The sequence below is a fragment of the Barbus barbus genome (assembly GCF_936440315.1).
Source record: "Barbus barbus genome assembly, chromosome: 5".
Classification (NCBI taxonomy): domain Eukaryota; kingdom Metazoa; phylum Chordata; class Actinopteri; order Cypriniformes; family Cyprinidae; genus Barbus; species Barbus barbus.
The window spans coordinates 22,945,922-22,973,748 of record NC_136733.1 but is presented as its reverse complement, the minus strand read 5'-3'; the positions used below and the strand labels follow the sequence as shown (position 1 = coordinate 22,973,748).

At 37.9% G+C, this 27,827-nt stretch overlaps 1 protein-coding gene across 1 annotated transcript in view; it reads left to right on the top strand.

Moving 5' to 3' along the window:
• sv2ca (synaptic vesicle glycoprotein 2Ca) overlaps positions 1-27,827 on the top strand; it is a gene marked incomplete at its 5' end in the record, with an annotated part of 36,142 nt that overhangs the window by 3,681 nt on the left and 4,634 nt on the right. Inside the window, 6 exons of the mRNA XM_079416794.1 lie at positions 10,095-10,275; positions 18,519-18,670; positions 22,031-22,164; positions 22,535-22,624; positions 23,111-23,221; positions 23,356-23,444. Of these exons, the coding sequence (XP_079272920.1) occupies positions 10,095-10,275; positions 18,519-18,670; positions 22,031-22,164; positions 22,535-22,624; positions 23,111-23,221; positions 23,356-23,444 (757 nt within the window). The remainder of the gene's footprint in view (positions 1-10,094; positions 10,276-18,518; positions 18,671-22,030; positions 22,165-22,534; positions 22,625-23,110; positions 23,222-23,355; positions 23,445-27,827) is intronic.

The following is a 27,827-nucleotide window of genomic DNA, read 5'->3' as shown; positions in this document are numbered from 1 at the left end:
ACCCCTTTTCTCGCTCCCTTTCTCTGTCCACCCTCTCTCATTATTCTCTTTATCTGTCTCTTTTTGTGCGTTGGTGACTAGGAGACGCTGAGCTTGGCTAAACTGCAGTGAAATCACCCACTGCAGAGATTACAAGACCTGCACAGCCTCTAAATGTGTGCGAGAGAGAGAGAAAGGGAGATATATAATATATTTATATACTCAATTTTTAAGAGAACATTTGCTTAAAATAATCCTGCCTTTCTGACTTTATTTTCCCAAACCTTTTATTCTCTTTTGTTTCTCTGTTTAATGCTCTCTTTTAAATTCTATGGCCCAGATGTTCAGCAACAGAATATAAATCATACTGCTATAATCATTTCAGCTTTGTTGCTCCATACACCCATCCAGATTGTATTTAAGGCACAGATCCTAAAGACAAGCTGACAATGGAAAAATAACAACAGTCCAGGTAGTAAAAAGATATTCATCTTATGGGGGTGATTCATTTTTAAAAGCCCTGAATAAATGAGCACTTGCGCTTTCTTCTGGGTCTACTTCCGCAAGAAATAAAATTCTGCCGTTGACTGGTTATCACTCTTTTCAGTTTATTGGTCTAACATTATTAATAACAGCAATATTAATCACTCTTAATAGTTAGATTTAGTTATTAATAACTAGAAAAATGAATCATGGTAATCACCATCTTCTGATTACTATTACTATAGTTATTGTAAAGTAAAGTAAAGTAAAGTCGTGACGTATTGTCAAGTATGGTGACCCATACTCGAAATTGGTGCTCTGTGTTTAACCCATCCAAGTGCACACACACACAGCAGTGAGTAGTGAACAAATGCGCACACACACACACACACACACACCGTGAACACACACCCGGAGCAGTGGGCAGCCATTTATGCTGCGGCGCCCGGGGAGCAGTTGGGGGTTCGGTGCCTTGCTCAAGGGCACCTCAGTCGTGGTATTGAGGGTGGAGAGAGCGCTGTACATTCACTCCCCCCACCTACAATCCCTGCCGGCCGGGGACTCGAACCCGCAACCTTTCGATTACGAGTCCGACTCTCTAACCATTAGGCCACGACTTCCCCCACGTCTGGGGACTTGGGGGAAGTGTGTTTGACCTTTGGTGATTGTGTTTAACCTATGGACATGGTGTTGGAAAGATATGGAATTGGCAGAAAAATTTCAATATTTTTTGGTTCTCTTGCAAAATGCCTTGCGTTCTTATGAGAACTTTGCCTTTGCTTGCAGAAGCATTGAAATATAATTTTTCCTTCCACATCATATTATTTCCATCACCGGTTTTGTGAGCAAGCGCAAACTTTCTTGGGGGAATACAAACATTTTGCGTTTGGCTCCATCACTGCCATTACAAAGGAATGAAAATAAAGACTCAGGAATCTTGTTAAACAGTTTGAAACAAATCCTTTATTAATATTTTATGCGCTGTAAAAAATTAACTTAAAAACCAAAATTCAGTTGCTGCCTTAAATGTTTAAAAAAAATATATATTTTGGATTTACGAGTAGCCTAATTTCAACTTAAATTATATTAAACTGACTGAAAAAAAAAATTGAATGTCATAAGACTTGATGTTGAAGTTGGTTAAAATATTCAGAGTGTCTATTTACACTAGTTGGCCCGCCTTGTTGGCAAAAGCTATTTACACTAACTCCGCCCACCAACGTGTGATTGTGTTAGTCAACAATAAAAAAGACGTTCATTCATTTGTTTCAGTGGCGTAGATGGTAACGCGCATGCTTTTTGACACGATCGACCCGAGTTAGATGCCGCCTTTTCCCATTTCAAATCTCATATTTCATCGGAAAGACATTTGTTTTAAATAAAAATGAAAGAAGTAATCAAAAAGTTGGAAATAAAGAATCGGGTAGGGTTAGGGTATGTGTAGGGAGGGCTTTTGTCCCAATAAAGTGGCATCCATTTAATAATTTGAATTAAAACTATAATTTACACTCAATACGTTATTATTGCGTACTGTTTTATAATGTACTACAATACTGAGGTGCAGATAATTGCCACTATTTGCAATAAGTAGTATAAATAGCGGAAAATCTTGCTATTTTAACATAGTGTAAATAGAATCTATAGCTATTTGCACTTAGTGTAAATAGCCGCTGCCTAAAATATTTTGTTGAATTAAAGTAATATAAAAACATTAATGATCACATAATTTTTTACAGTGTGACTTTATAGAAGTAACAATAACTGGAGAACTAAATGGTATTTTAAATTTGATGGATTCATTGTTTTTGTATCAATGTGCTTGGCCGTGTTTTCAGTTTCCATACAGACTGTGCATTAGTGGAAGGAATTTGACAGTATAGGTTTCTTTGTTACGCCAGAGGTGGCGACAATATCTTTATGACTCATTGAATCATTCATTCAACCGATTAGTTCAAAACAGGAACGAAACAACTAAAGTGTTTGTTCTTAGACTCCCCAGCTACCACACGACAAACCAATTACGTCTTTTGCATGTGACTGTTATGTGTCAACTTTGGCTCCGTTTGGAAATAATTTTAAATATTTTTTCTAAAAAGTAAGTTATTTAAAGGGGTCATATGATGCTCATTCAAACACGCCCCCACATGTCTATGTCACGATGTGGAAATATTCGCTTAATGCACAGCACAACTAAGATGTTATCACAAAGCATTTTATGGACGACCGTTTCGTGAACCTAGGAGGAGGTAATTCTGACTTTGCTATGACAATCTGGTGCTTCTGAATCAGCGACTGTAAGTATGTTTTGTTATTAGTTTAAGTATTTGCTATTGACTATTCAAATGCGGAGTTTTGCGTGTCGTGTGTGTGTGTGTGTGTGTAAGACAGAGAGAGAGAGAGAGAAAGAGGGTCACACCAGCTTAATCACAGCTTGTGTGCAAACACATACGAGCATCATCACTGTGTCTGTCACGCGACTCTGTTCCCCTCTTGGGCTTGAACTGATGGTAAAACTAAGGACATTATTAACTGTCTTTACTTTTATTTTGAAAGCTGAAGCTCGCAATTATGGAAAGGGGAATTACATTTCCGACAAGAGCTTGTGGTGTTCGGCCAATCACAATGCACTGTGCCAGTTGGCCAATCAGAGCAGACTGCGCTTGTCGGAAGGAGGGACTTTGTAGAAAAAAAAGTGTTTGAGAGAGACGGGGCATAGATGACCTACAATAATGTACAGTATTTGAAAAAATGATGTGTTTTTTGAACATTAAAGCATGTCAACATATTCTGTTACACCAAATACACAAAATAATGATCTTTAAAAAAAGCATCATATGACCCCTTTAATACTGAACTGCTGTAGTTATAAAAGCGATGTTGCAATCGGACCACCGTCAAAGGTACTCACAACAGCACTCTTGCTTTGTCATTTTTATTATATAATAATTAATTACTGTAAAAATCATGCATGTTGTATATTTGTAGGTGTGCAAGGCAACAGATTAATCTCCTATCTTTTTGTTATTGTGCATTGCGTTTCTCTGCAACAGTAGTATTTTTTGTTGTAGAAGTAGCTGTGTATGATTCTCAGCTTTGTTGAGTTGACAATCAACCCTGGACCCTGCTGAGAAAACATAATCAGCCGTAAGCACTTGTCCCCTACAGCCCTCCATACACCAGCACTCCCTGCTGTGTCAACAGCCCCAGTCATCACTAAACTGCTTTCATACAGCTCTGCTAACCAGCAGACTCTCTCTCTATCACCTGTCTAACCGCCCTACAGCTTCAGTAAGCCAAAGCAGACAGCTTTGATAGCTGGTTAAATACAGACTTTTACTATTACTTGTTGCTGATTTCACTGCATATGCTTAAAGGGATAGTTCACCCAAAAATAATTTGCTCACTCTCATGTTGTTCCAAAACTGTGTGACTTTCTTTTTTGCATAGAATTTTGAATAATATATGTGAGAAACAGAAAATCTTTATTGCCATTTCCAGTACAAAAAAGCTATGCTTGCTACTCCTTCGGTGCTATAATAATGCAAACCTAAAAATATTTAAATAATTAGTTAATAAATCTGAGATGTTTAAAAACAACATTAAAATGGTAATCGTAATACTGGTTGCTCTTTTCCAGTTACAGTGGATTGGGAGCTTTTAAGTAACTAAATTATGTTTTTGACGTTTCTTTTAATGTTAAAAATGGAAAAATAAGAAGAAATGTTTGGTATGACCTTTTTAACTGAGCAGATTGCTGAAAAGTGAAATGCCTGACATGATCTCAGGAGTCTTCATTACAAGTAATGAACATCTGGAGACAAATGTGTCTTTTATGCCTCCATGAGTCTGCGGTATTATTAGAAAGTGAGACATGCATTTATCATACACATGTTCTGCTTCATTAAATAAATACATTTGTATAATGACAAATCTTAAAGTAGTTCACCTCCAAAGTGAATCTATTTAGCAGGCTTGTTACTGTACCAGCAAAGCAGTTTACTGCTCACTATTAATTGCTGTGCTGGTTGTACAGCAGCAAAATTGTAAGTGCTTGGTCACAAAAAAAGCTACTGTATCAGTTGAGAATTTACACTTGGATAAATCAGCAAATCTCTGAAATGTTTTGTGCATTGCAACACATGCACAAAGTGTTACTGTATCTCTTTTAAATACAACTATCAATCCACCAATTTCTCCCCATCTCTGTCTATTATGCTCTCTAACAAAACAGCTAAAATTCAGTTTTATGTAATATTTTAGTTCTTCCCTCTTGCCATGACTTATGTATTTAAATACTGTACATAATGATTTTATTTACAATTTTTCTACAATAACTTAATTTTCTCTCTCTCTCTCTCTCTCTCTCTCTCTCTCTCTCTATATATATATATCTATACTGTACAGTATTTATATACATGTTTATTTTCTCTCTTTCTATATATACAGTATATATATATATATATATATATATATATACAGTCATGGCCAAAAACAAATCGGCACCCTTGGTAAATATGATCAAAGAAGGCTGTGAAAATTAATCTGCATTCCTTATGATCTTTTATTAAAAAAAAAATCACAAAAATCTAACCTTTCATTTGATAGTAATAATTTAAAATGGGAGGAAATATCATTATGAAATAAATGTTTTTCTCAAATACACGTTGGACACAATTATTGGCACCCCTAAAAAAAATATTTTACAGAGTAAAATATCTCTGAAGTATATTCCCATTCATATTCACAATTTTGAGCACTCCAGGGTGATTATGAACATGAAATTATCCAGCCATTGCTTCCTGTTTCACAGAAATTTAAATAGGAGGGAAAACAAAGCCCAAATTCCCTTAATCAGCCATCACAATGAGAAAAACCAAAGAATATATTTGTGATGTGCAGCAAAAGATAACTAAGCTTTACAAATTAGTGAAGTGGCTTTAAGAAAAGAGCTAGAGCAGTGAAAATTCCCATTTCCACCATCAGGGCAATAAGAATTTCCAATCAACAGAAAATGTTACGAAACTGTCTGGAAGAGGACATGTGTCTATATCGTCTTAATGCATGGTGAGGAGGATAATTTGAGTGGCTAAAGACTCTTCAAGGACCACAACTGGAGAATTGCAGAAAATATCAAGAGTCCGCGTTTCCAGGGTGCCCCAGGTGTCCGCGCTTCCAGAGATCCCCCAAGTGCCCGCGTCCTCCGCTGTGCGCTGAGGCTGAGACCCCCAGTATGGTCTCGTGTCCCCACGTGGGACTTGACTGTGGTGCTAGAGGCTCTTTGCAAGGCTCCCTTCGAGCCCATGGTGAGGAGATCTCCGACTGACTCCTCACCATCAAGACTGCCTTCCTTTTGGCTATTTCCTCTCTGAAGAGAGTTGGTGATCTTCAGGCCCTCTCAGTGGCCGATGGGAGTCAGAGCTCACTCAACTCAAAGTGTGGGGCCTCCAAGGCCTTCTTGGCAGGTGTGTCTATACAGGACATCTGCAACGCTGCAGGACGGTCCATGCCCCTAACGTTCTACGGCCTCAACATGTGGGCTACTCCCGGCTCTTCTGTTCTCTCGTCCTAGTACACACTAGGCAGAGACTTGTCAGTCTGGCGGTGTGGGCATCTCGTTCCTGTATTGTTTTCGGACTCAGCTCGAGTTCCTGATGGGGAACGTCTCAGGTTACGCATGTAACCATGGTTCCCCGAAGGGAACGAGACGTTGCGTCTCGAAGCCACACTTCTGGCATCCCTACCAGCACTTGCTTCATTTCTAGAAGCTGAGGCTGGTTCCACCGCACGTGCTTTTAAGCTTCCTGGTCGTTACGTCACCCCATCCGTGACGTCTCACCCTTCCGTTTGGACTAATTACACATGTGATTCAGAGCATGGTCATGCTGAACCCGTAGCGTTTTCGGACGCAGCGTCTCGTTAGCTGTATAAGATTGTGTGCTACGCTAACATGTTACTTCACAGATATTTCTGGCTTGTACTTTTACATCCATAATATTATAAATTTACAGTTTTATGCTAGACTGTCGTTTTACGGTGCTGTAATTTTTAAAGGTTTCATATTATTTTAAGGTGAGCCTAAAGGGTGCACTACTATGAAAATCACACAGCTTCAGTGTGACATCAATAAGAAAAAGTATAATTTCATAGATATTCTTAATAATAGTTGTTCACATTAAAATATGTATACACTTAATACACGATCTAGACTATTTATTTAGCAAAAATCCTGTCATTTTAATAAATATTACATTAAATTTATTAAAAATTGTTGCTGCTCCAGTTAAGCTCAGTTTGCTCTCTTTAAGCTCTTCTACATTGAACGTCTATGTAAATACTTCATAAAAAGACTTTAAATATTAACTGATGGTTGCCACTTTAAGTTAAATTAATAGATTTTCTATGGATTCTGTCAACTCAAATCTGCAGACTGGCTCTGATCTTTGGCAACTAGCATAAACTTTTCCAGACTGTAAATCTGTGGAAAATCAGGGCAAAAATCGTGTAGTGTTCTCCAGCCTTAAGAGACTATAGAAAAGTTTACATCCATTTAAAAAGAGGTTTCATAATGAGGCTAGTTTCTGTGTTCATCCCCATTAATTAAATGTTTTATTGGTTTGTTTTATTTGATTTTTGAATGTGTTACTTAGCTGAAAGTGGACTAGTATAGATGTTGATATGTGCTTAGATGACACTTCACTATGAATATATAACTGATCGACTTAAATGCCTTGTTGCTTGATTTTAGAGTTCTGTTTTTTTGTGATTGACTTTGTACCTTCAAAAAATATAATTTTTTACAATTATTCTTTAAAAATCTTTAAAATAATCAAGAATTTTTAATAAAGCATGATGTGAGCTTAATGGGAACAGGGGTGCTTAAAGGGTACAAAAATGTACCCATTAAGCACAGCCAGACTTTTTGAATTTAATTATGTATATCTTAATTGAAATGCTTTTGTCATTTAAAATAAAATTAAATATTTTTGTGTGAGAGATTAATATTTTATTTTAACATAACTTTTTGTACTGAAACCAATATCTTGTGCACTAAAAATGTCTCAATGTAGATTTTGGTGAGCTTAATAGGTACGTTTACCCTAATTGAGTAAAAATAGTCAAACAGCCCCTACATCACCACATGCTGTTTGGGAGGGTTTCAAGAAAAATGCTCCTAGCTCTTCCAAAAACAATCTCCAGCATATTCAGTTATCAGACACCACTGGAACTTCAAATGGGACTGGCTTCTATGGTCAGATGAAACAAAAAAAAATTGCTTTTTAGCAGCAAACACTCAAGATGGGTTTGTTGAACACAGGGATAAAAAGTACCCCATGTGTACAATGAAATATACTGCTGTATTTTTGATGTTGTGGGCCTATATTTCTGCTGGAGGTCCTGGACATCTTGTTTAAATACATGGCATCATGGATTCTATCAAATACCAACAGATAAAAAATCAATTAGTGACTGACTCTGTTAGAAATCTTATAAAGGCCATGTTTGGATCTTCCAACCGTACAATAATCCAAACACAAACCTCAAAAACTGCACAAAAATGGGTCACTGAGCACAAAACCAAGCTTCTGCTGGCCATTCCAGTCCTCTGACCTGAACCCTGTAGAAAATGAGTGAGGTGAACTGAAGAGAAGAAGCACCGTCATGGAGCTGTGAATCTAAAGGATCTGGAGAGATTCTGGATGAAGGAATGGTCTCTGATCTCTTGTCAGGTGTTCTCTAACCTCATCAGGCATTATAGGAGAAGATTTAGAGCTGTTAAACTGGCAAATGGAGGTTTCAAAAAGTATTGAATAAAAGGGTGCCGTTAATTGTGGCCAATGTGTATTAGAGAAAAACATTTATTTCATAATGATATTTCCCCCCATTTTAAATTCTTATTATCCAATGAAAGGTTAGATTTTTTATATTTTATTTAAAAAATTCACAAAAGGATTAACAATTCAGATTAATTTTCACAGCCTTCATTGGTCATATTTGCCAAGGGTGCCGATATTTTTGATGACATGACATGACTGTATATATGTTTGTATATACTGTATATATATGTATAGTAAATATAGTAAATATAGGCTACATATACAGTACATATACAAACTATATATATATATATATATATATATACAGTATATATATATAAAAAATATATATATACTGTATATATATGTATATATAGAAAGAGAGAGAGAGTTGAAGTCAAAAGTTTACATCCCCATTTCATAATCTGCAGACTGTTAATTATTTTACCAAAATAAGAGGGATCATACAAAATGCATGTTATTGTTTATTTGGTACTGACCTGAATAAGATATTTTACATTCGCTTTTTGAATTTGAAAATCAGGGTAAATTTAACTTATTTTGTCTTCTGGGAATCATGTAACTATCTTCTGTAGCCTCTAAAGGGCAGTACTAAATGGAAAAAAAATAAAAAGATATTTAGGCAAAATAAGAAAACATTTACACATCTACGTTCTGTTAGAATGGATCTCAAAATCATACAGTCATTGTTGGAAAGGGTTCAAATACACAAAAATGCTGTAAAACTTAATAATTTGCGGGACCTGAAGGATTTTTATGAAGACCAGCAGGCAGTTTAACTGTTCAGGACAAACAAGGGATTCATGAACAACTATCACTAAACAAACAAACAAACAAACAAAAAACCACAGCTGTGGATCATTCAGGTAAGAACACATTAAGAATCAAGGGGATGTAAACTTTTAAACGGGGTCGTTTTTATAAATTCAGCTATTATTTTCTCTTGTGGAATATATGTACACATCTTTTATGTGAAATATCTCATTCAGGTCAGTACTAAATAATAAACAATAACAGGCATTTTGTGTGATCCCTCTTACTTTGGTAAAATAGTTAACATTTTTCAGATTCTGAAAGGGGGATGTAAAATTTTGACCTCAACTGTTTATGTCTGAATTTATTTATTTAGTTCTAATGAACCAAGCTTTTCCCTTTTTTCCAATTGTATTTTAATTAGATTATTATTTGCAGAAAAATCAGTCCGCTACAGAATAATATCATTATTTTATGATATTATATTTTATTTTACTTTACCTCTAAATTCACCCATTTTTCATCAAAGTAGTCATTTAGAAACTTTCAGTTCATCTCTGTACCATCTGCAGTATCCTAATTCTGCTCCAGATATGTAAGTCATCTTAGAACAATACGCAATAGTTGAAGTTATTTTTCAGTTAAATCCTGTGATATAGAATTCTGAGATCACTTAAATCTGATACATTTTTAATAGTTAGCCATTCGTTTTTCCTTTGGGCTACTTATGTAATCACCATTTTTACCGCACACAAACTCCCTTGCTCATAGCATCATCACGGAAAGTCTCGTGCATTTCACCCAAAAAACAACAAAGAAAGTCGTCAGGTGAAAACATCAGTGAACGGAAAGTTTAATGGTGTTCTTGTTCTGAAAAGCAGCTGCATATAAACCACTATATATAAATCATCCGCCAAACAAGAATTAAGACAAAAACAAACTCTCCTGAATATGACTGCGTCAGTCTGTGTGTTTCTCTGCCTGAGGTGCGTGTTCTCACTGTTTCACTTTGCTTTTTTCCCCCTCTCCTCTTATTTACTACAGGCAGCATTGTGTATTTGGGGATGATGGTAGGGGCCTTCTTCTGGGGCGGCATGGCTGACAAGGTGGGCAGAAGGCAGTGTCTGCTCATTTGCATGTCCATAAATGGCTTCTTCGCCTTCCTGTCGTCTTTTGTGCAGGGCTATGGCTTCTTCCTGTTCTGTCGCATGATAGCTGGCTTTGGGTGAGTCTGTTTCCTGCACTACACAATCTGTGGTACATCTTCAAGATATTAAATTTGTCAAGTCCAAAACGTGGATCTTGACAGAGACTTTAGGTTTTGTAATACAAAGAAATATATAAATATGTACTGTTTAAATGTTTGGGGTCAGTAAGATTTTTGTTAAAAGAAATTAATACTTTTATTCAACAAGGATGCATTAAATTGATCAAAAGGGACAGTTAAGAGACAGTGTTTCAAAAGATTTCTAAACATTTTGTTCTTTTAAACTTTCTATTCATCAAAGAATCCTGCAAGAAATGGTTTTCATGGTTCATGGTTTTACAAAAATATTAAGCAGCGTGACTGTTTTAATATTGATCATAATAAGAAATGTTTCTTGAGCATCAACCGGTATATTAAGAAAGATGGATGATGTGACACTAAAGAATGACTGCTGAAAATTAAGCAGTGCCATGACAGGAATAAATAGCATTTTACAATACAATAAATTTAAAATAGTAAGTGTTACAGTATTACTGTTTTTACTGTATTTGATATGCAGCCTTGGTCAGCAGAGACCCTAAAATGTTGAACAATAGTGTGGGTGTAATATACATTCACATTTACATTTAGTCATTTAGCAGTCGCTTTTATCCAAAGCGACTTACACATGAGGACAATGGAAGCAATCAAATTCAACAATAGAGCAATGACATGCAAGTGCTTTTTAAAAACAAGCAGTTAGTAAATGACTAGAGTGCAAGTCTAAAAGGGACAAGTTTTTTTTTTTTAAGAATAGAATTAGAATAGAGAGTGCTAGAGTTAGAGGGTCAAATAAAGATATGTTTTTAGCCAATTCTTGAAGAGAATGCTCTCTATAATATATATATATATATATATATATATATATATATATATATATATATATATATATATATATATATATATATATATAAAATCAATTCAATTAAATTCAATTGGTTTTTGGTTCAATTGGTTTCAATTCATGTTTTTTTGAGCACATACATCCTATGGTGATTCTTGTGAAGTTTGTAATGAAGACTCCCTCACGCAATGCAACACTGTAAAAATATCTCTGCCGCTCTTGTTTAAGCAAGCAGACATAGGAACCTATCCATTTAACTCCACTTGAATTTTGACATGGGTTTCTGGAAAGCATTCTCAGTTGGTATCATGAGGAACTATGCAATGGGCATCTTTTATCAACCCTCCTCTAAAATGAGAATGTCTCTCCTATTCTTTAGATAATAGTCTTTTTCAGACAGACAATACATTACATCTTGCTGGATCAATAGCCTCGCTGTGTTCTTGACTCTCTGGCGGAGACTGTCTGTGGCTCCACGGCTAAAGCACTTGTCTCTCTGATGATGGAGTTATTTTGAATCTTTGAAGACATTTGGCTTGTGCCTCCTATTAGGCATTTCACAGAATGTTGGATTAATACTGAATAGAGATTATATAGGAATGCCGCGATAGGTGTCGTATTCCTATAGGTAGATGTGATCAGCTGAGAATCAGCTGATGCAAGCTTGACTCATGTGACCTGCCAGAACTAACGCTAACGCTCAATTTCTTAAAGAGGACCTATTATGCCCCTTTTTTACAAGATGTAAAATAAGTCTCTGATGTCCCTGTAGTGATTGATAGGGAATGTCCTGCCTTGTAATGATGGCTGTGATAGTAGTGTACTTACGGTAGTTCTATTAACCAGTCTGCGCATTGCTTTCCTGTATCAGAACGAGAGTGACTAGGAAGTAAATCACCACACCCTTGGCTCTGTCTCCGTGTGTATTATTTCCCCACAAATATTACATTGGCGACGAGGAAATAAAGTAAGGAATCCACGACAGTAACAACTACTGCAGATTCCCGGTGTATGAAATTCATCAAAACTGCAGCAGTTCGCTTGTTTTCAAGCTTGGAAGAAATCGAAAACGGCTAACCTGTGTTCTTGCTGCGTTGCGGAAGCGCAAGGTAGCCATCTTGTGGTGAGCGGAAGAATTGAAATGAAGAGCAGTCTTACGCAAAGAAATAGACTGTAATTGCAAAACAGAGTTTAACACAGAGTCAATTAAAGAATTCTACTGGAAGGGGGAAATTGTAAAGTGAAAGAAAATGTCAATGATAGGAAGAGTGCCTGAATTTGACAATAAGAAAGAAGATTTTGATTCCTATTTGGAACGTTTTGAAAGATGGCTGTCTGCAAACGAAATTCCAGCAGAAAAGAAAGCGGATGTGTTTTTGAGTGTGCTAAGTGCCACTGACTATGGACTGTTGAAAAATCTAATTGCTCCAAATAAGGTCTCAGACAAGACATATGACGACATTACGAGTGCCCTGTCTCTGCATTTCAAGCCAAAGCCTGTTCTGATTGCAGAGCGCTTCAGGTTTTACAAAAGACAGCAAAAGCCAGATGAAACAGTGACTGAATACATTCTTGCACTTAAGAAATTAGCCAGCACTTGTGAGTTTGGACAATTTTTGAATGATGCTCTGAGAGATCAGTTTGTCTGCGGTCTCTCAGGAGAAGAATATCACAAGCGACTGTTATCAGTAAAGGATCTTACCTTCATAAAGGCCTGTGATATGGCGCTTGCTCTTGAGTTGGCAATGAAAGACACTAAGGAATTGAGGGAGCGTGTGGAGAAACAAAAAGGAGAAGTCAATAAGGTCCCCAAGGCTGTGAGTGAAAAGTGGAGTAACAAAAAGACAAACAACTCCCGTCAAAGCCACAAGGGGGACCCAAGAACTAATCAGCATTCCTTCAGAGGGAAACAGCAGCAATGCTATAGATGTGGGAAAGACAATCACCGGCCAAATGAATGCTTCTACCGCACCGAAACATGCCACGGCTGTGGAAAAGTCGGACATATCAAAAGAGTCTGTAGGAAAATAAAACAAAGTGATAAAGCTCAAATGGTAACGGCGAATGGTGAAACTGATGACTCGGATGACTGCCAAGATGACGAACTGGACTTGTACACAGTGTACACTGCTCAAGGAAACAAAGATGGCATTTTCGCTGAATTAGAGTTGATGGGAGTGCCAGTTAAAATGCAAGTGGATACTGGAGCATCAGTGTCCTTAATCCCACAGTGTCTCTATGAGGAGCACTTGAAAAGCTGTCCTTTGCAGCCCGCAGGCATTCGTCTGTCATCATACACTGGCGACACAATACCGGTGCTGGGAAAAATGCAAGTACCAGTGAAACATGAGGGACGGGAGTGGATGCTGCCTCTCGTTGTCGTAAAGGGAAATAAACCGCCATTACTGGGAAGAAATTGGCTGCGGAAGCTAAAGCTGAACTGGGAAGGAATATTCAGCCTTGACGACAACAAAGGAGATGAACACCTCTCACTGCAGGGAGTATTAGAAAAGCACAAGGAGCTGTTCAAAGAAGGCTATGGAAGGATCAAGGATTTTAAAGCAACCATAAGAGTGCAAGGTGACGCCAAGCCAATTTTCCACAAGCCAAGACCAGTGCCCTACGCACTGAGAGAATCAGTGGAGAAAGAGCTAGAACGCCTTCAGAGGAATGGCATTGTCACTCAAGTGGAAAGGAGTGATTGGGCGGCGCCTATTGTCGTAGTACCTAAGAAAGACAAAGCGGTGAGATTGTGTGGTGACTATAAAGTGACTGTAAATCGATGCATACTGCCAGAAGATTATCCTCTTCCAAATGCTGAGGATCTGTTTGCCACTCTGGCTGGCGGGACGGTGTTCAGTAAGATCGACCTGTCTTTTGCCTACCAGCAATTGCAGTTAGACCCGGAGTCAGAGCAGTATCTTACCATAAATACACACAAGGGCCTCTTCAGATACCACCGTCTTGCCTACGGTGTCTCTACAGCTCCAGCAGTGTTTCAACACACCATGGACCAGATACTGCATGGAATGGACAAGGTCGTGTGCTTTATGGATGACATACTGGTGTCAGCACCGACGAAGGAAGAACACCTGAAAATATTGGATCAAGTGATGACAAGACTGGAAAGGTATGGGGTGAGAATCAAGCAATCAAAGTGTGCATTCCTCCAGGACTCAGTGGAGTACCTGGGGTACAGAGTAGATGCACAGGGGCTTCACCCAACAGCAAGTAAAGTGGATGCCATTGTGAACGCACCAGCCCCTCAGAATGTGACCGAACTAAGATCCTTCTTGGGGCTGCTAAATTACTATGGAAAGTTTATGGCAAACCTGTCCACAGTGCTTCACCCACTTCACCAATTGCTACAAGTCGACACACCGTGGAAATGGTCTCCACAATGTGAGGACGCCTTCAAGGGATGCAAGCAGCGTCTCCTAAGCAGTAAATGCCTCGCGCATTATGATCCAGAGAAACCTCTCCGGCTTGCCTGTGATGCCAGTCCATATGGTGTTGGAGCCGTAATTTCTCATGTACTACCCTCGGGAGAAGAGCAACCAATTGCTTTTGCATCAAGGACTCTCACATCAAGTGAGCAAAATTATGCTCAAATCGAAAAAGAGGCATTGAGCATAATATTTGGGGTCAAAAAGTTCCATAAGTATCTGTATGGGAGAAAATTTGTGCTGTTGACTGATCACAAGCCACTGTTGACAATCCTTGGCCCTAAATCTGCAGTACCCACTCTGGCTGCCCTCCGCATGCAACGCTGGGCTTTGATCCTTTTAGCCTATGATTACGACATCCAGTATAGAAGATCCTGTGACCATGCAAACGCAGATGCAGGGGTGACACAGATGGGAGCACTGATGGAAGTGGAGAGTTCTGTGTGTCATATGTGGATGACTTACCTGTGTCAGCGACTGACATTGCCACAGAGACAAGACACGATCCAGTCGTCTCCAAGGTTCTTGATCTTACATTGTCAGGATGGCCAAAGTTTGTGCCCAACCTAGATCTGAAACCTTTCCATGTGAGGAAGGATGAGTTGTCTACAGACCAGGGATGTGTTCTCTGGGGCTCAAGGGTAATCATACCACCCAAGTACAGACAGAGACTCTTGTCAGATCTGCATGATGGACATCCAGGAATAACACGGATGAAGGCTTTAGCCAGAAGCTTCCTGTGGTGGCCTGGGATAGATCAAGAGATAGAGAGTCACGTAGGTCAGTGCGCTGCATGTGAGATCACTCTGAACAGACCTGCAGTAGCACCCCTTCATTCTTGGTCATGGGCTACTTCACCATGGGAAAGAGTGCATGTCGATTTCGCCGAAATCAACAAGCAGCACTACCTACTGGTAGTAGATGTTTACTCAAAATGGTTAGAGGTACTGCCCATAAATCAGACATCAGCAGAGAAGACTGCACAACTTCTCCGGAACCTCTTTGCATCATATGGATTACCAAAGGTGCTTGTGTCAGACAATGGCCCTCCATTTCCATCAGCAGAGTTTGAACAGTTTCTCAAGAACAACGGAGTCCGCCACATTCTGTCACCACCTTACCATCCTGCATCCAATGGGGCAGTAGAGCGAGCTGTACAAACTTTCAAGAAAGCATGGGCTAGACTTGAAGCTCAGTCGGTGTCACAACAGCAACGCCTTGCTCGGTTCCTGTTCACGTACAGAAACACTCCTCACACAGTCACCGAACGCACTCCAGCTGAAATGTTTCTAAAAAGACAGCCACGCACTCGTCTGTCACTAGTTAAGCCTGACATGTCTGCAGTAGTGGCCAAGCATCAGTTACAGCAGAAGAAGGCTCATGACAAGCGTGCTAAGTCACTCCGGACATTCAGTCTCGGGGAGGGGGTGTTAGTTCGAGACTTCAGACATCCCAAGAAGTTGTGGATATCAGGAGTAATTCTGAAGCAAAGAGGACCTCTGACCTATGACGTTCAAGTTGGTCATCGTCAAGTCAAGGTACATGTGGATCATTTGCGTGCATCCAAAGTTTCAAGCTGGTCGAGCAGAAAGGATAGTGAAGATTTCATGGACTATGTAGATCCTGAGGAACAACAAGAAGACATAGAACAGCAAGATGCTGCTGCTGGTCCGCCGCAAGTTGTCCTACCAGCACGCCGCTATCCTGAAAGACAGCATACCGCTCCAAAAAGACTCAATCTCTAAGTATTATGTAGAGATCATTAGTTAAGTAAGAAAGTTCAGAGTTCCAAATAGTTCCTGTAATTCATGCAGATAAGTTATGCAGATACCTAGGGTAAGTGAATGTCATAAATCTGATAACTGCATTGGCTGTTATAGCAGGCTGTTTGTTAGTCATAAGGGTTAAAATCTAGAGGGGAGGAGTGTAGTGATTGATAGGGAATGTCCTGCCTTGTAATGATGGCTGTGATAGTAGTGTACTTACGGTAGTTCTATTAACCAGTCTGCGCATTGCTTTCCTGTATCAGAACGAGAGTGACTAGGAAGTAAATCACCACACCCTTGGCTCCGTGTGTATTATTTCCCCACAAATATTACAGTCCCAAGAGCGTATATGTAAAAAAATTAGCTCAGAATACCCCACAGATGAATTTGTATTGCTTGTTACCACTTTTGAGGGCTTTTCACACTTGAAACTGTTAAACCTGGGTCATCCTAAACCCCGGATAAATGGAATCCTGGGTTATCTGTAATCATGTTTCACACTGCTCATACTATACCTGGGGTTAACTGTTAATCCTGGTTATTCATTAACAGACGTTTCACACTGTACATTCCTAAACCCCGGGTTAACATTCTTATTTGCATATATGCGGTGTCACCGTCACTGATTGAATGAACAGCAGGCAACCTGTTTACACGTCTTTTTCTGCGTCTTTCCAGTTACTAAAAAAAAAAAGTCGCCGCGTAGGTCTTTAGCCGTTTTAAGCCTCATGAGACGCACAAAGGCAGGAAAACAGTGCTAACATCGCTTTCAAATTGCAGGTGTGAAACGTTTCTTTACCCAGGGTTAAAAGCGCTGTTTAGAACGAGGGTTAAGTGCAGTGTGATAAGGTATGAGCCAAAACGCGCTGATTTTGAGTATGTTGCTTTAAATGCAAATGAGTTGTTGCTCTCGGAGAAGAGGGCGGAGCTTCCAGAGCTGCAGCTCCGCATTAGCAGACACTAGCCTTTGCAAATAAACATTCCACTATTAATACAAGCCTGTTATCTTTACAGAAAACATACTCTGTTTCAAAGTCTGGCATTTGATTGTACTGTGCATAATAAATTTGCGTTTATGAATTACACAGACGGGGAGCACGGCGGGATAAAAATAACAACATAGCTGGTCTCATGCTATCACAGACTTTATAAGTTCCACTTCTGATTATGAGCTTGACAACTTCAAGCGATCGACTCACATTGCTTTCATACGCAACTTTTAACAACCACATTCCTATTCACCATCATTCTGGTAGCACTTAAAGAGATGGTCCCCACTGCAGAACACAAGATCCAGGGGCGTGGTTGGATCTAGATCCAACTCCTCCCACCTTACATATACCTGAACCTACCCGTCTCTTCCCCCTGATCCCTAAACCCACCCATCCCCACCCCTAAACCTACCAATCTCCACCCCCTAGATGTGGATTCAACCCCGCCTCCTGGATCTTTGTTCAGCAGTGAAAAAAATAATAATAATTTTATTAAAAAAATATAAATAAATGTGCAAATAGTTTTTTATAACATTTGATTCTTTTAAATGCTAACATTTAGTAATTGGAAATTACAATGTTTTTTATTTGAATATTGATCTGAAGAAGACACCCAGGACTAATTAATCTCACAGACTAGACTCATTTTGTTTTTCTGTGGACACAGTGTTTTAAGTTTAGAGTGTTTTCTGTTTGATTGCAATTTACATAAGCGAGGAATGTTCTTTATTGTCCTCAAGCAGAAAAACATTCTTTCTATTTAGTAATTTTTAGCAATTAAAGCTTTTTTATTTTTAAGCAGTTTTCACTTCTTTTAATTTGTCTTAAAATATTTTTTGTCTGTATAATGTGCGGTATAAGACCTTTTTAGGTTGATTCTTCTGATAAGTGTATAGCATTATCAAAATTTTCTTGAGCTGTTTTTCAACCAGTGGCAGATCGTTTGGAAAACCATATTGAAATTATTTTTGCAATTCTGTTTGGTGATGGCAGCAAGTTTTATTAACAGAAATTACATGCTTTAAATTACACGCTTAAACACAACCGAAATAGGTGCACAGATCCACGATTTAAATTCCTCTATAAAGGAAATTACATGAAAAAGGAACAGCTGTCATAATTTGCTGAGCTTTTGGGCCCTCTGAACCTTATTCTTCCTGGTCTCGTCCTTCAGGATTGGTGGAGCGGTGCCCATTGTCTTCTCATACTTTGCTGAGGTGTTGTCAAGAGAGAAGCGTGGAGAGCATCTGAGCTGGCTCTGCATGTTCTGGATGATTGGAGAGATTTATGCCTCTGCCATGGCCTGGGCCATCATACCTCACTACGGTAACAGAACCAGTTTATTTTGCTAATCATCATTATCAAGGTTTTTCATTATTATCTGACAATATATATATTTTTTAATTTTACATTGTTACAGAAGATTTCTATTTCAAACAAATGCTATGCTACATGTCTAAGAACCATGGGACTGTAACTGTACATGTCTAAAATAACATGGCAGATTTATTTTATCAAGGTACCATCTCCAAAAAACGATGATGATACTTTCTAGTAAGCAAGCTAAATTTGAAGATAACAAATGTTATCTTTTAATTTCCATATAAATGAAGTAACACAGGACACAGGTAGAGTCCGATTACAACAGTGTTCTCGGCGAACTCAGGTCAAGGTGTCTGCTGTTCCTCCAGCACGAGTGGGCTGTCCTCTCACTGGCAGTGATGACTGTGAGGGAGCGGAGAACAGCGGAGCTTTAGGTTAACTGATTAATGTAGAAACAGAGCACTGCAGCGATATTTAAAGGATGAAGTGACTCCTGTGGGGGAAAGCATAGCCCGATGATTTATGAGAACCTCTACACTGGAAATAAGCTGCACTCATCAGTAAGGAAAGGTGATGGATATGGAGAGGAGTCTCTTGGCCAAAACGACAGACTGTTTTCACTCCTATTTTGGGGGTGTTCTCGGTGAACAGATCGTAATGAGGTTTTTCTCCTTGCCTTGTGAGGCAAAACGAAAGGAGTGCTTGATTTATGAATGACCCACGGTGGAGCCCGAGCAGGGGACAAGCTGTCAGACACAGCGGCTAGGAGAGTATTAGGGAGTCTGTATTATAGTCTGGAATCAATGGGAAACAGTCATAGGCCCATAAATTGGGTGTCTGTGTATATGTGCTGGGAGCGCTGTACATTAGCAGGAACTGTATACAACATATAGCCTAAGTGGTACAAAAGAGGTTAGATTCACAATTGATTTCAATAGCGTTTGGAGTTAGCATGCTAAGCTAACTCCACATTATCTTTACACATGAGTACAAAGAGACTAATAAAAACACATAGAACACAAATATGGTGAGTAGTCATTTAGGTATTTTACCCATGATTTTTAGTACTGAATAAACATTTATCCTACCTCATGTGCCTCTTTCAGAATCGCATATTAGAATATCACTTTTACTGTTTTTACCATATTTTTATGGAAGAAATAGCAAGAGTATTGTGCTACTATGCAACTCTGGATTCATTGTCCTTTCAGTACATTCTGGGGTTAAAATTAGGTAAAAATTAGGTTTCTGTTGGTGACTATGATGCTTTAAATTACTGTATCTGAATGCAGCTCGCTAGTTTTTGGAAAACAATAAAAAATAAATCAGGTGTCAAGTCATTAAAGCATTTGCTTTTACAGTTTTCATGTGTGTGAGTGTGTTGTTTTATGAGCATTAAAGCCAACTGTGAGTAGAGCCACTGGCAAGCAACTGTAGAAACGGTAGGTCTGCTATCTGCTGACTCAGTCACCTGTTTCCTCAGTCAGTTATGCACATAATCTACGTAATGAGATTTCCAATGACATGGGTGCAACATTAACTTGCCTGCTGTTGCAATCACAGCTTCATAACTCTCACTTATACTGCAGTGTAGTGTTACCTTCATTATTTACCACAGGTCCTCACAGAGATACGCTAATGAACACACACACACACACACACACACACACACATGGTGAATTCTGTATTTCATCTTGGATTTTTTATGTATGCGTTTTATATGACTTTTTCTTCATTTTAGGACATGCTATTTTAAATGTGACCCATTATGATTATTTAATTCAAGATGAGTTTGTTTCTTTATCATAACAGATTTGAAGAAATTTACCATTACATCACTTGCTCACCAATGGATCCTCTGCAGTGAATGGGTGCCACCAGAATGAGTCAAAACAGCTGATAAAAGCATCACGATAATTCACAAGTAATCAACACAACTTCAGTCCATCAGTTAATGTCTTGTTAAGGGTAATGAATGTACTGGAGTTGTGTGGATTACTTGTGGATTGTGCTATTTGGACTATTTTGATGGCACCCATTCACTGCAGAGGATCGATTGGTAAGCAAGTGATGTAATGGTAAATTTCTCCAAATCTGTTACGATGAAGAAACAAACTCATGAACATTTTAAGCAGTTTTTATTTTTGGGTGTACAATTCCTTTAATGGCCACTTTACATTACCATAAGTGAAAGACACTTGTGCCTTTCAAAAGGACATTTCCACTTTAATGATGTGAAGACATGAAGACATTACTGGTAAAGAAGAAGATGCATATGGAGGAGAAATAGAAAAGGAGCCACATAAAATGAAATATAATGAGAAAAACACATTTTCAGCCTGGGATGTATTTATTGAGCTCTCAGAGTTCATGACAGTCTTAAAGCTGCTTTACGTGATTTCAGAAACCTGCCTGACACCACTTAGAAATGCAGAATAGTTTTGGATGGTTTGTTGATGAGTCCGTTTATATTATATGCACATAAGAATATCATAAACAGAACAGGGCAATCCTGTAGCTGAGTATATATCAAGAATATCATGCTCTGTGCGCTTAGCCACAACTTTACTGTTTTGAAATTTGTAGATCAATGCAAGATACTGTAAATTAAGCAGTTTGATTTTTTAAGATTTCTATAATATTTCAGCACACGAACAACAAACATACACAAATTTGTTGCATTTCCCTTTACCTACTTAATTGTTCTTAAGTTTAGTTTAGATTTTGTTTAGACTATTTTTTATGAATGTAAAAGAGAAAAGAAACATTTGTTTATGAAGGCAATGATGTCAGTTTTTATGTTTTATTTGTAAATGGTAGTTTTAGTAATTGTATGTGCTTTTATAATTTTTGTTTAATAATTTCTATTTAACTATTTGAATTTCAGATTTAGCTTAAGCAGTTTATTACTACAGCTTAAACTTGGTTTTGTTGGCAATATAAGTTATAATATTTGTATTTTATTTCAGCTTTATTTAGTTTTTTTTGTTAACAGTGTTTTAGATTTAGATATTAATATATATCTATTATAGATATATATTATAATTATTAGATATAAATTTAGTTATTCCATACTATGTTGCTAACTAAAATCAGGACTGCATTATAAAACCTATTACACATATTAATCCTGATGTTTTTCAGTTCCATCACCTGGAAAAGACACCACTCTCAGCCCTTATGTAATCAATCAGCGTTGGACAAATGAAATGGATGTGTTCACTCAGACCATAATCACTGTGCCATGCCAACAGATACTGATAGATGTTTCTAATCCAACAGATTTATGGCTTGAAGTGCTACCAGGCAGCAAAACCCTTTGTCTCTGCTGCAGTAACATGAAATGTCTGATGTTTTCCTCAGGCTGGAGTTTCAGTATGGGCTCAGCTTATCAGTTCCACAGCTGGAGGGTGTTTGTGGTGGTGTGTGCTCTCCCCTGCGTCTGTGCCGTGGTGGCCTTAACGTTCATGCCAGAAAGCCCCAGATTCTACTTGGAGGTAAGGAATGTCTGAAATTAGGTGGAGAGACACAAAGAAAGTGTATAATTCATTATAGCTTTGGCTGAGTTTGAAATAACAGTAATTTACAAATAGAAAATGGGCAAAATCTATCTCAGATGCTTGTGGCTGCTTTATTGTTAACTGCATGTTTCTAAAAACATCAGTTTTTGACTTGAACATCTGAAAAAACAGCCTGACTTAAGGGAACACGACTCTCTTTGAAGCTAATGATGCTTGCTTGTCGTGACTCCCTATGCCCCTCTTTTAGGCCTGCCATGGCAATAGAGGTGGGCGGCTGTCATCTAGTGCTGCGGTTTCCTCTTAATCCAGTTAATCTCTTAGGGATTTTTCTTCTCTATCCTTTCAGGTGGGGAAGCACGATGAGGCCTGGATGATCCTCAAGCAGATTCATGACACAAACATGCGAGCGCGTGGACAGCCCGAGAAAGTCTTCACTGTGAGTCGATTCCCTCACTGCGCTAACTTTAAGCTGCTTAGAGTACCAACCGTGCTTTAAATTGCTTAAATTCATACATGATTGTCTCATCCTGCCCTGTATGTGGGCTTCACGGATGTTTCTGGTGTCATTTACTGAGCTGCTTGGTGAGCAGCTATTGATGAGGATAAAGCTGTCATCCAAATTGGACACTCTTATACCTACCTAAGACATTTTCCCTCTTTTAAATACTGAGTATGTCAAACTTAAAAAAAATATACACATTTCATTACATTACATAACGAAAAAATTCTGTAGAATGAAGCCCATATAGACTGCAGGCAAAAGTGGACCAAATCCGATTTGAGATCTTTTTCTTTAAACTTTTCACTAATTTACTCTTGAATATGTAGAGAAAAAAAAAAAAGATCTGAGTAATAAATCAGGATTGAGAAATAAGGCTTACAGTGTGAACGTAACCCTAGTAACTGGTGTTTCTTCTTGTAGGTGAACAGAATTAAGATCCCAAAGCAGATTGATGAGTTTGTCGAGATGCAGACTGAATCTGGCAACCTTTTCTCAAAAGTGATCTTCAGAATAAAGACTGAGCTTCATGGGGTGAGATTCATGATGTGTAACCTTTCAGAAATAATATTGTCTATGTAATCATTAGCATAAATTACAGAAAACTTGTGATAGTTTTTTTATGATTCAAATAAAAATGATTAAAACTACTTTATCTGTCCTTCCAGATTTGGTCAAACTTCTTGAAGTGTTTTGATTATCCAGTGAAAGACAGTACAGTCAAACTTGCTATTGTGTGGCTCACACTGTCATTTGGGTAAGATCTATCTATCTATCTATCTATCTATCTATCTATCTATCTATCTATCTATCTATCTATCTATCTATCTATCTATCTATCTATCTATCTATCTATCTATCTATCTATCTATCTATCTATCTATCTATCTATCTATCTATCTATCTATCTATCTATCTATCGTATCTCACAGAAGTGAGTACACCCCTCACATTTTTGTAAATATTTTATTATATATTTTCATGTGATAAGACTGAAGAAATGACACTTTCTACAATGTAAAGTAGTGAGTGTACAGCTTGTATAACAGTGTAAATTTGCTGTCCCCTCAAAATAACTCAACACACAGCCATTAATGTCTAAACCGCTGGCCACAAAAGTGAGTGCACTTCTAAGTGAAAATGTCCAAATTGGGCCCAATTAGCCATTTTCTCTCCCTGGTGTCATGTGACTCGTTAGTGTTACAAGGTCTCAGGTGTGAATGGGGAGCAGGTGTGTTAAATTTGGTGTTATCACTCTCACTCTCTCATACTGGTCACTGGAAGTTCAACATGGCACCTTGTGGCAAAGAACTCTCTGAGGATCTGAAAAAAAGAATTGTTGCTCTACATAAAGATGGCGTAGGCTATAAGAAGATTGCCAAGACCCTGAAACTGAGCAGCAGCACGGTGGCCAAGACCATGCAGCAGTTTAACAGGATAGGTTCCACTCAGAACAGGCCTTGCCATGGTCGACCAAAGAAGTTGAGTGCACGTGCTCAGCAACATATCCAGAGGTTGTGTTTGGGAAATAGACGTATGAGTGCTGCCAGCATTGCTGCAGAGGTTGAAGGGGTGGGGGGGTCAGCCTGTCAGTGCTCAGACCATACAGTGCTCAGATGGCTGTGTGTTGAGTTTCTATCTATCTATCTATCTATCTATCTATCTATCTATCTATCTATCTATCTATCTATCTATCTATCTATCTATCTATCTATCTATCTATCTATCTATCTATCTATCTATCTATCTATCTATCTATCTATCTATCTATCTATCTATCTATCGTTGTTTTGACTATCGTCGTTCTATTTGTCTTTCTTTTCTTTCTATCTATCTATCGTTGTTTTGACTATCGTCGTTCTATTTGTCTTTCTTCTATCTATCTATCTATCTATCTATCTATCTATCTATCTATCTATCTATCTATCTATCTATCTATCTATCTATCTATCTATCTATCTATCTATCTATCTATCGTTGTTTTGACTATCGTCGTTCTATTTGTCTTTCTTTTCTTTCTATCTATCTATCTATCTATCTATCTATCTATCTATCTATCTATCTATCGTTGTTTTGACTATCGTCGTTCTATTTGTCTTTCTTTTCTTTCTATCTATCTATCGTTGTTTTGACTATCGTCGTTCTATTTGTCTTTCTTTTCTTTCTTTCTATCTATCGTTGTTTTGACTATCGTCGTTCTATTTGTCTTTCTTTTCTATCTATCTATCTATCTATCTATCTATCTATCTATCTATCTATCTATCTATCTATCTATCTATCTATCTATCTATCTATCTATCTATCTATCTATCTATCTATCTATCTATCTATCTATCTATCGTTGTTTTGACTATCGTCGTTCTATTTGTCTTTCTTTTCTATCTATCTATCTATCTATCTATCTATCTATCTATCTATCTATCTATCTATCTATCTATCTATCTATCTATCTATCTATCTATCTATCTATCTATCTATCTATCTATCTATCTATCTATCTATCTATCTATCTATCTATCTATCTACTTTTTTACTTTACTTTTACTTTTGTCATTTAGCAGACGCTTTTGTCCAAAGCGACTTACAAATAAGAAAAAGTAACTAAAACTAAAAAGTTACAACTCTATAAATACTATCTACCCACATATTTAAGAAAATAAAGAAATTAAATAAAATTAACACATGCATATAACAACAACATTTCAATAATAAACATATCAATGAAAAAATTAAATAAAAAGCTACTACTATCCCTTGCCGGTGTCCCTGCCCGGTGGAGTCGCACGGTAGAGTCGATGGTCTTTACACTCTTTGGTCTTCACACTAAGAGGGCTTCACACGACGACTGCCGCGACCGCTGCCGCGGTATAATAACCTTTATTATACCAATCTAACAAATGATCATTTCAATTCAGCTGGACCCACTTTCCTGTTTATCAACTACAAATGGCCAAGCAAGTGCACACACTGACAAGATACACGATACAGTACGAGACCAAACGCGATTTCAGCAACTCTCATCCTAGTAAACAAAATAAGCGTTTCCTAGCAACGGCAAATGCGCTAAACACTGAGACAAGTAAATACACTTACGAGCTGATTTTAAACTTCCGCTGATAGACTGCTTCTCTTAAAGACCACTTCCATTACACTGCCTTCTGCTGGCGCTTGAACCCACTTTCCTGTTTATCAACTACAAATGGCCAAGCAAGTGCACACACTGACAAGATACACGATACAGTACGAGACCAAACGCGATTTCAGCAACTCTCATCCTAGTAAACAAAATAAGCGTTTCCTAGCAACGGCAAATGCGCTAAACACTGAGACAAGTAAATACACTTACGAGCTGATTTTAAACTTCCGCTGATAGACTGCTTCTCTTAAAGACCACTTCCATTACACTGCCTTCTGCTGGCGCTTGAACCCACTTTCCTGTTTATCAACTACAAATGGCCAAGCAAGTGCACACACTGACAAGATACACGATACAGTACGAGACCAAACGCGATTTCAGCAACTCTCATCCTAGTAAACAAAATAAGCGTTTCCTAGCAACGGCAAATGCGCTAAACACTGAGACAAGTAAATACACTTACGAGCTGATTTTAAACTTCCGCTGATAGACTGCTTCTCTTAAAGACCACTTCCATTACACTGCCTTCTGCTGGCGCTTGAACCCACTTTCCTGTTTATCAACTACAAATGGCCAAGCAAGTGCACACACTGACAAGATACACGATACAGTACGAGACCAAACGCGATTTCAGCAACTCTCATCCTAGTAAACAAAATAAGCGTTTCCTAGCAACGGCAAATGCGCTAAACACTGAGACAAGTAAATACACTTACGAGCTGATTTTAAACTTCCGCTGATAGACTGCTTCTCTTAAAGACCACTTCCATTACACTGCCTTCTGCTGGCGCTTGAACCCACTTTCCTGTTTATCAACTACAAATGGCCAAGCAAGTGCACACACTGACAAGATACACGATACAGTACGAGACCAAACGCGATTTCAGCAACTCTCATCCTAGTAAACAAAATAAGCGTTTCCTAGCAACGGCAAATGCGCTAAACACTGAGACAAGTAAATACACTTACGAGCTGATTTTAAACTTCCGCTGATAGACTGCTTCTCTTAAAGACCACTTCCATTACACTGCCTTCTGCTGGCGCTTGAACCCACTTTCCTGTTTATCAACTACAAATGGCCAAGCAAGTGCACACACTGACAAGATACACGATACAGTACGAGACCAAACGTCGTTCTATTTGTCTTTCTTTTCATTCTATCTATCTATCTATCTATCTATCTATCTATCTATCTATCTATCTATCTATCTATCTATCTATCTATCTATCTATCTATCTATCTATCTATCTATCTATCGTTGTTTTGACTATCGTCGTTCTATTTGTCTTTCTTTCTATCTATCTATCTATCTATCTATCTATCTATCTATCTATCTATCTATCTATCTATCTATCTATCTATCTATCTATCTATCTATCTATCTATCTATCTATCTATCTATCGTTGTTTTGACTATCGTCGTTCTATTTGTCTTTCTTTTCTATCTATCTATCTATCTATCTATCTATCTATCTATCTATCTATCTATCTATCTATCTATCTATCTATCTATCTATCTATCTATCTATCTATCTATCTATCTATCTATCTATCTATCTATCGTTGTTTTGACTATCGTCGTTCTATTTGTCTTTCTTTCTATCTATCTATCTATCTATCTATCTATCTATCTATCTATCTATCTATCTATCTATCTATCTATCTATCTATCTATCTATCTATCTATCTATCGTTGTTTTGACTATCGTCGTTCTATTTGTCTTTCTTTTCATTCTATCTATCTATCTATCTATCTATCTATCTATCTATCTATCTATCTATCTATCTATCTATCTATCTATCTATCTATCTATCTATCTATCTATCTATCTATCTATCTATCTATCTATCTATCTATCGTTGTTTTGACTATCGTCGTTCTATTTGTCTTTCTTTTCTATCTATCTATCTATCTATCTATCTATCTATCTATCTATCTATCTATCTATCTATCTATCTATCTATCTATCTATCTATCTATCTATCTATCTATCTATCTATCT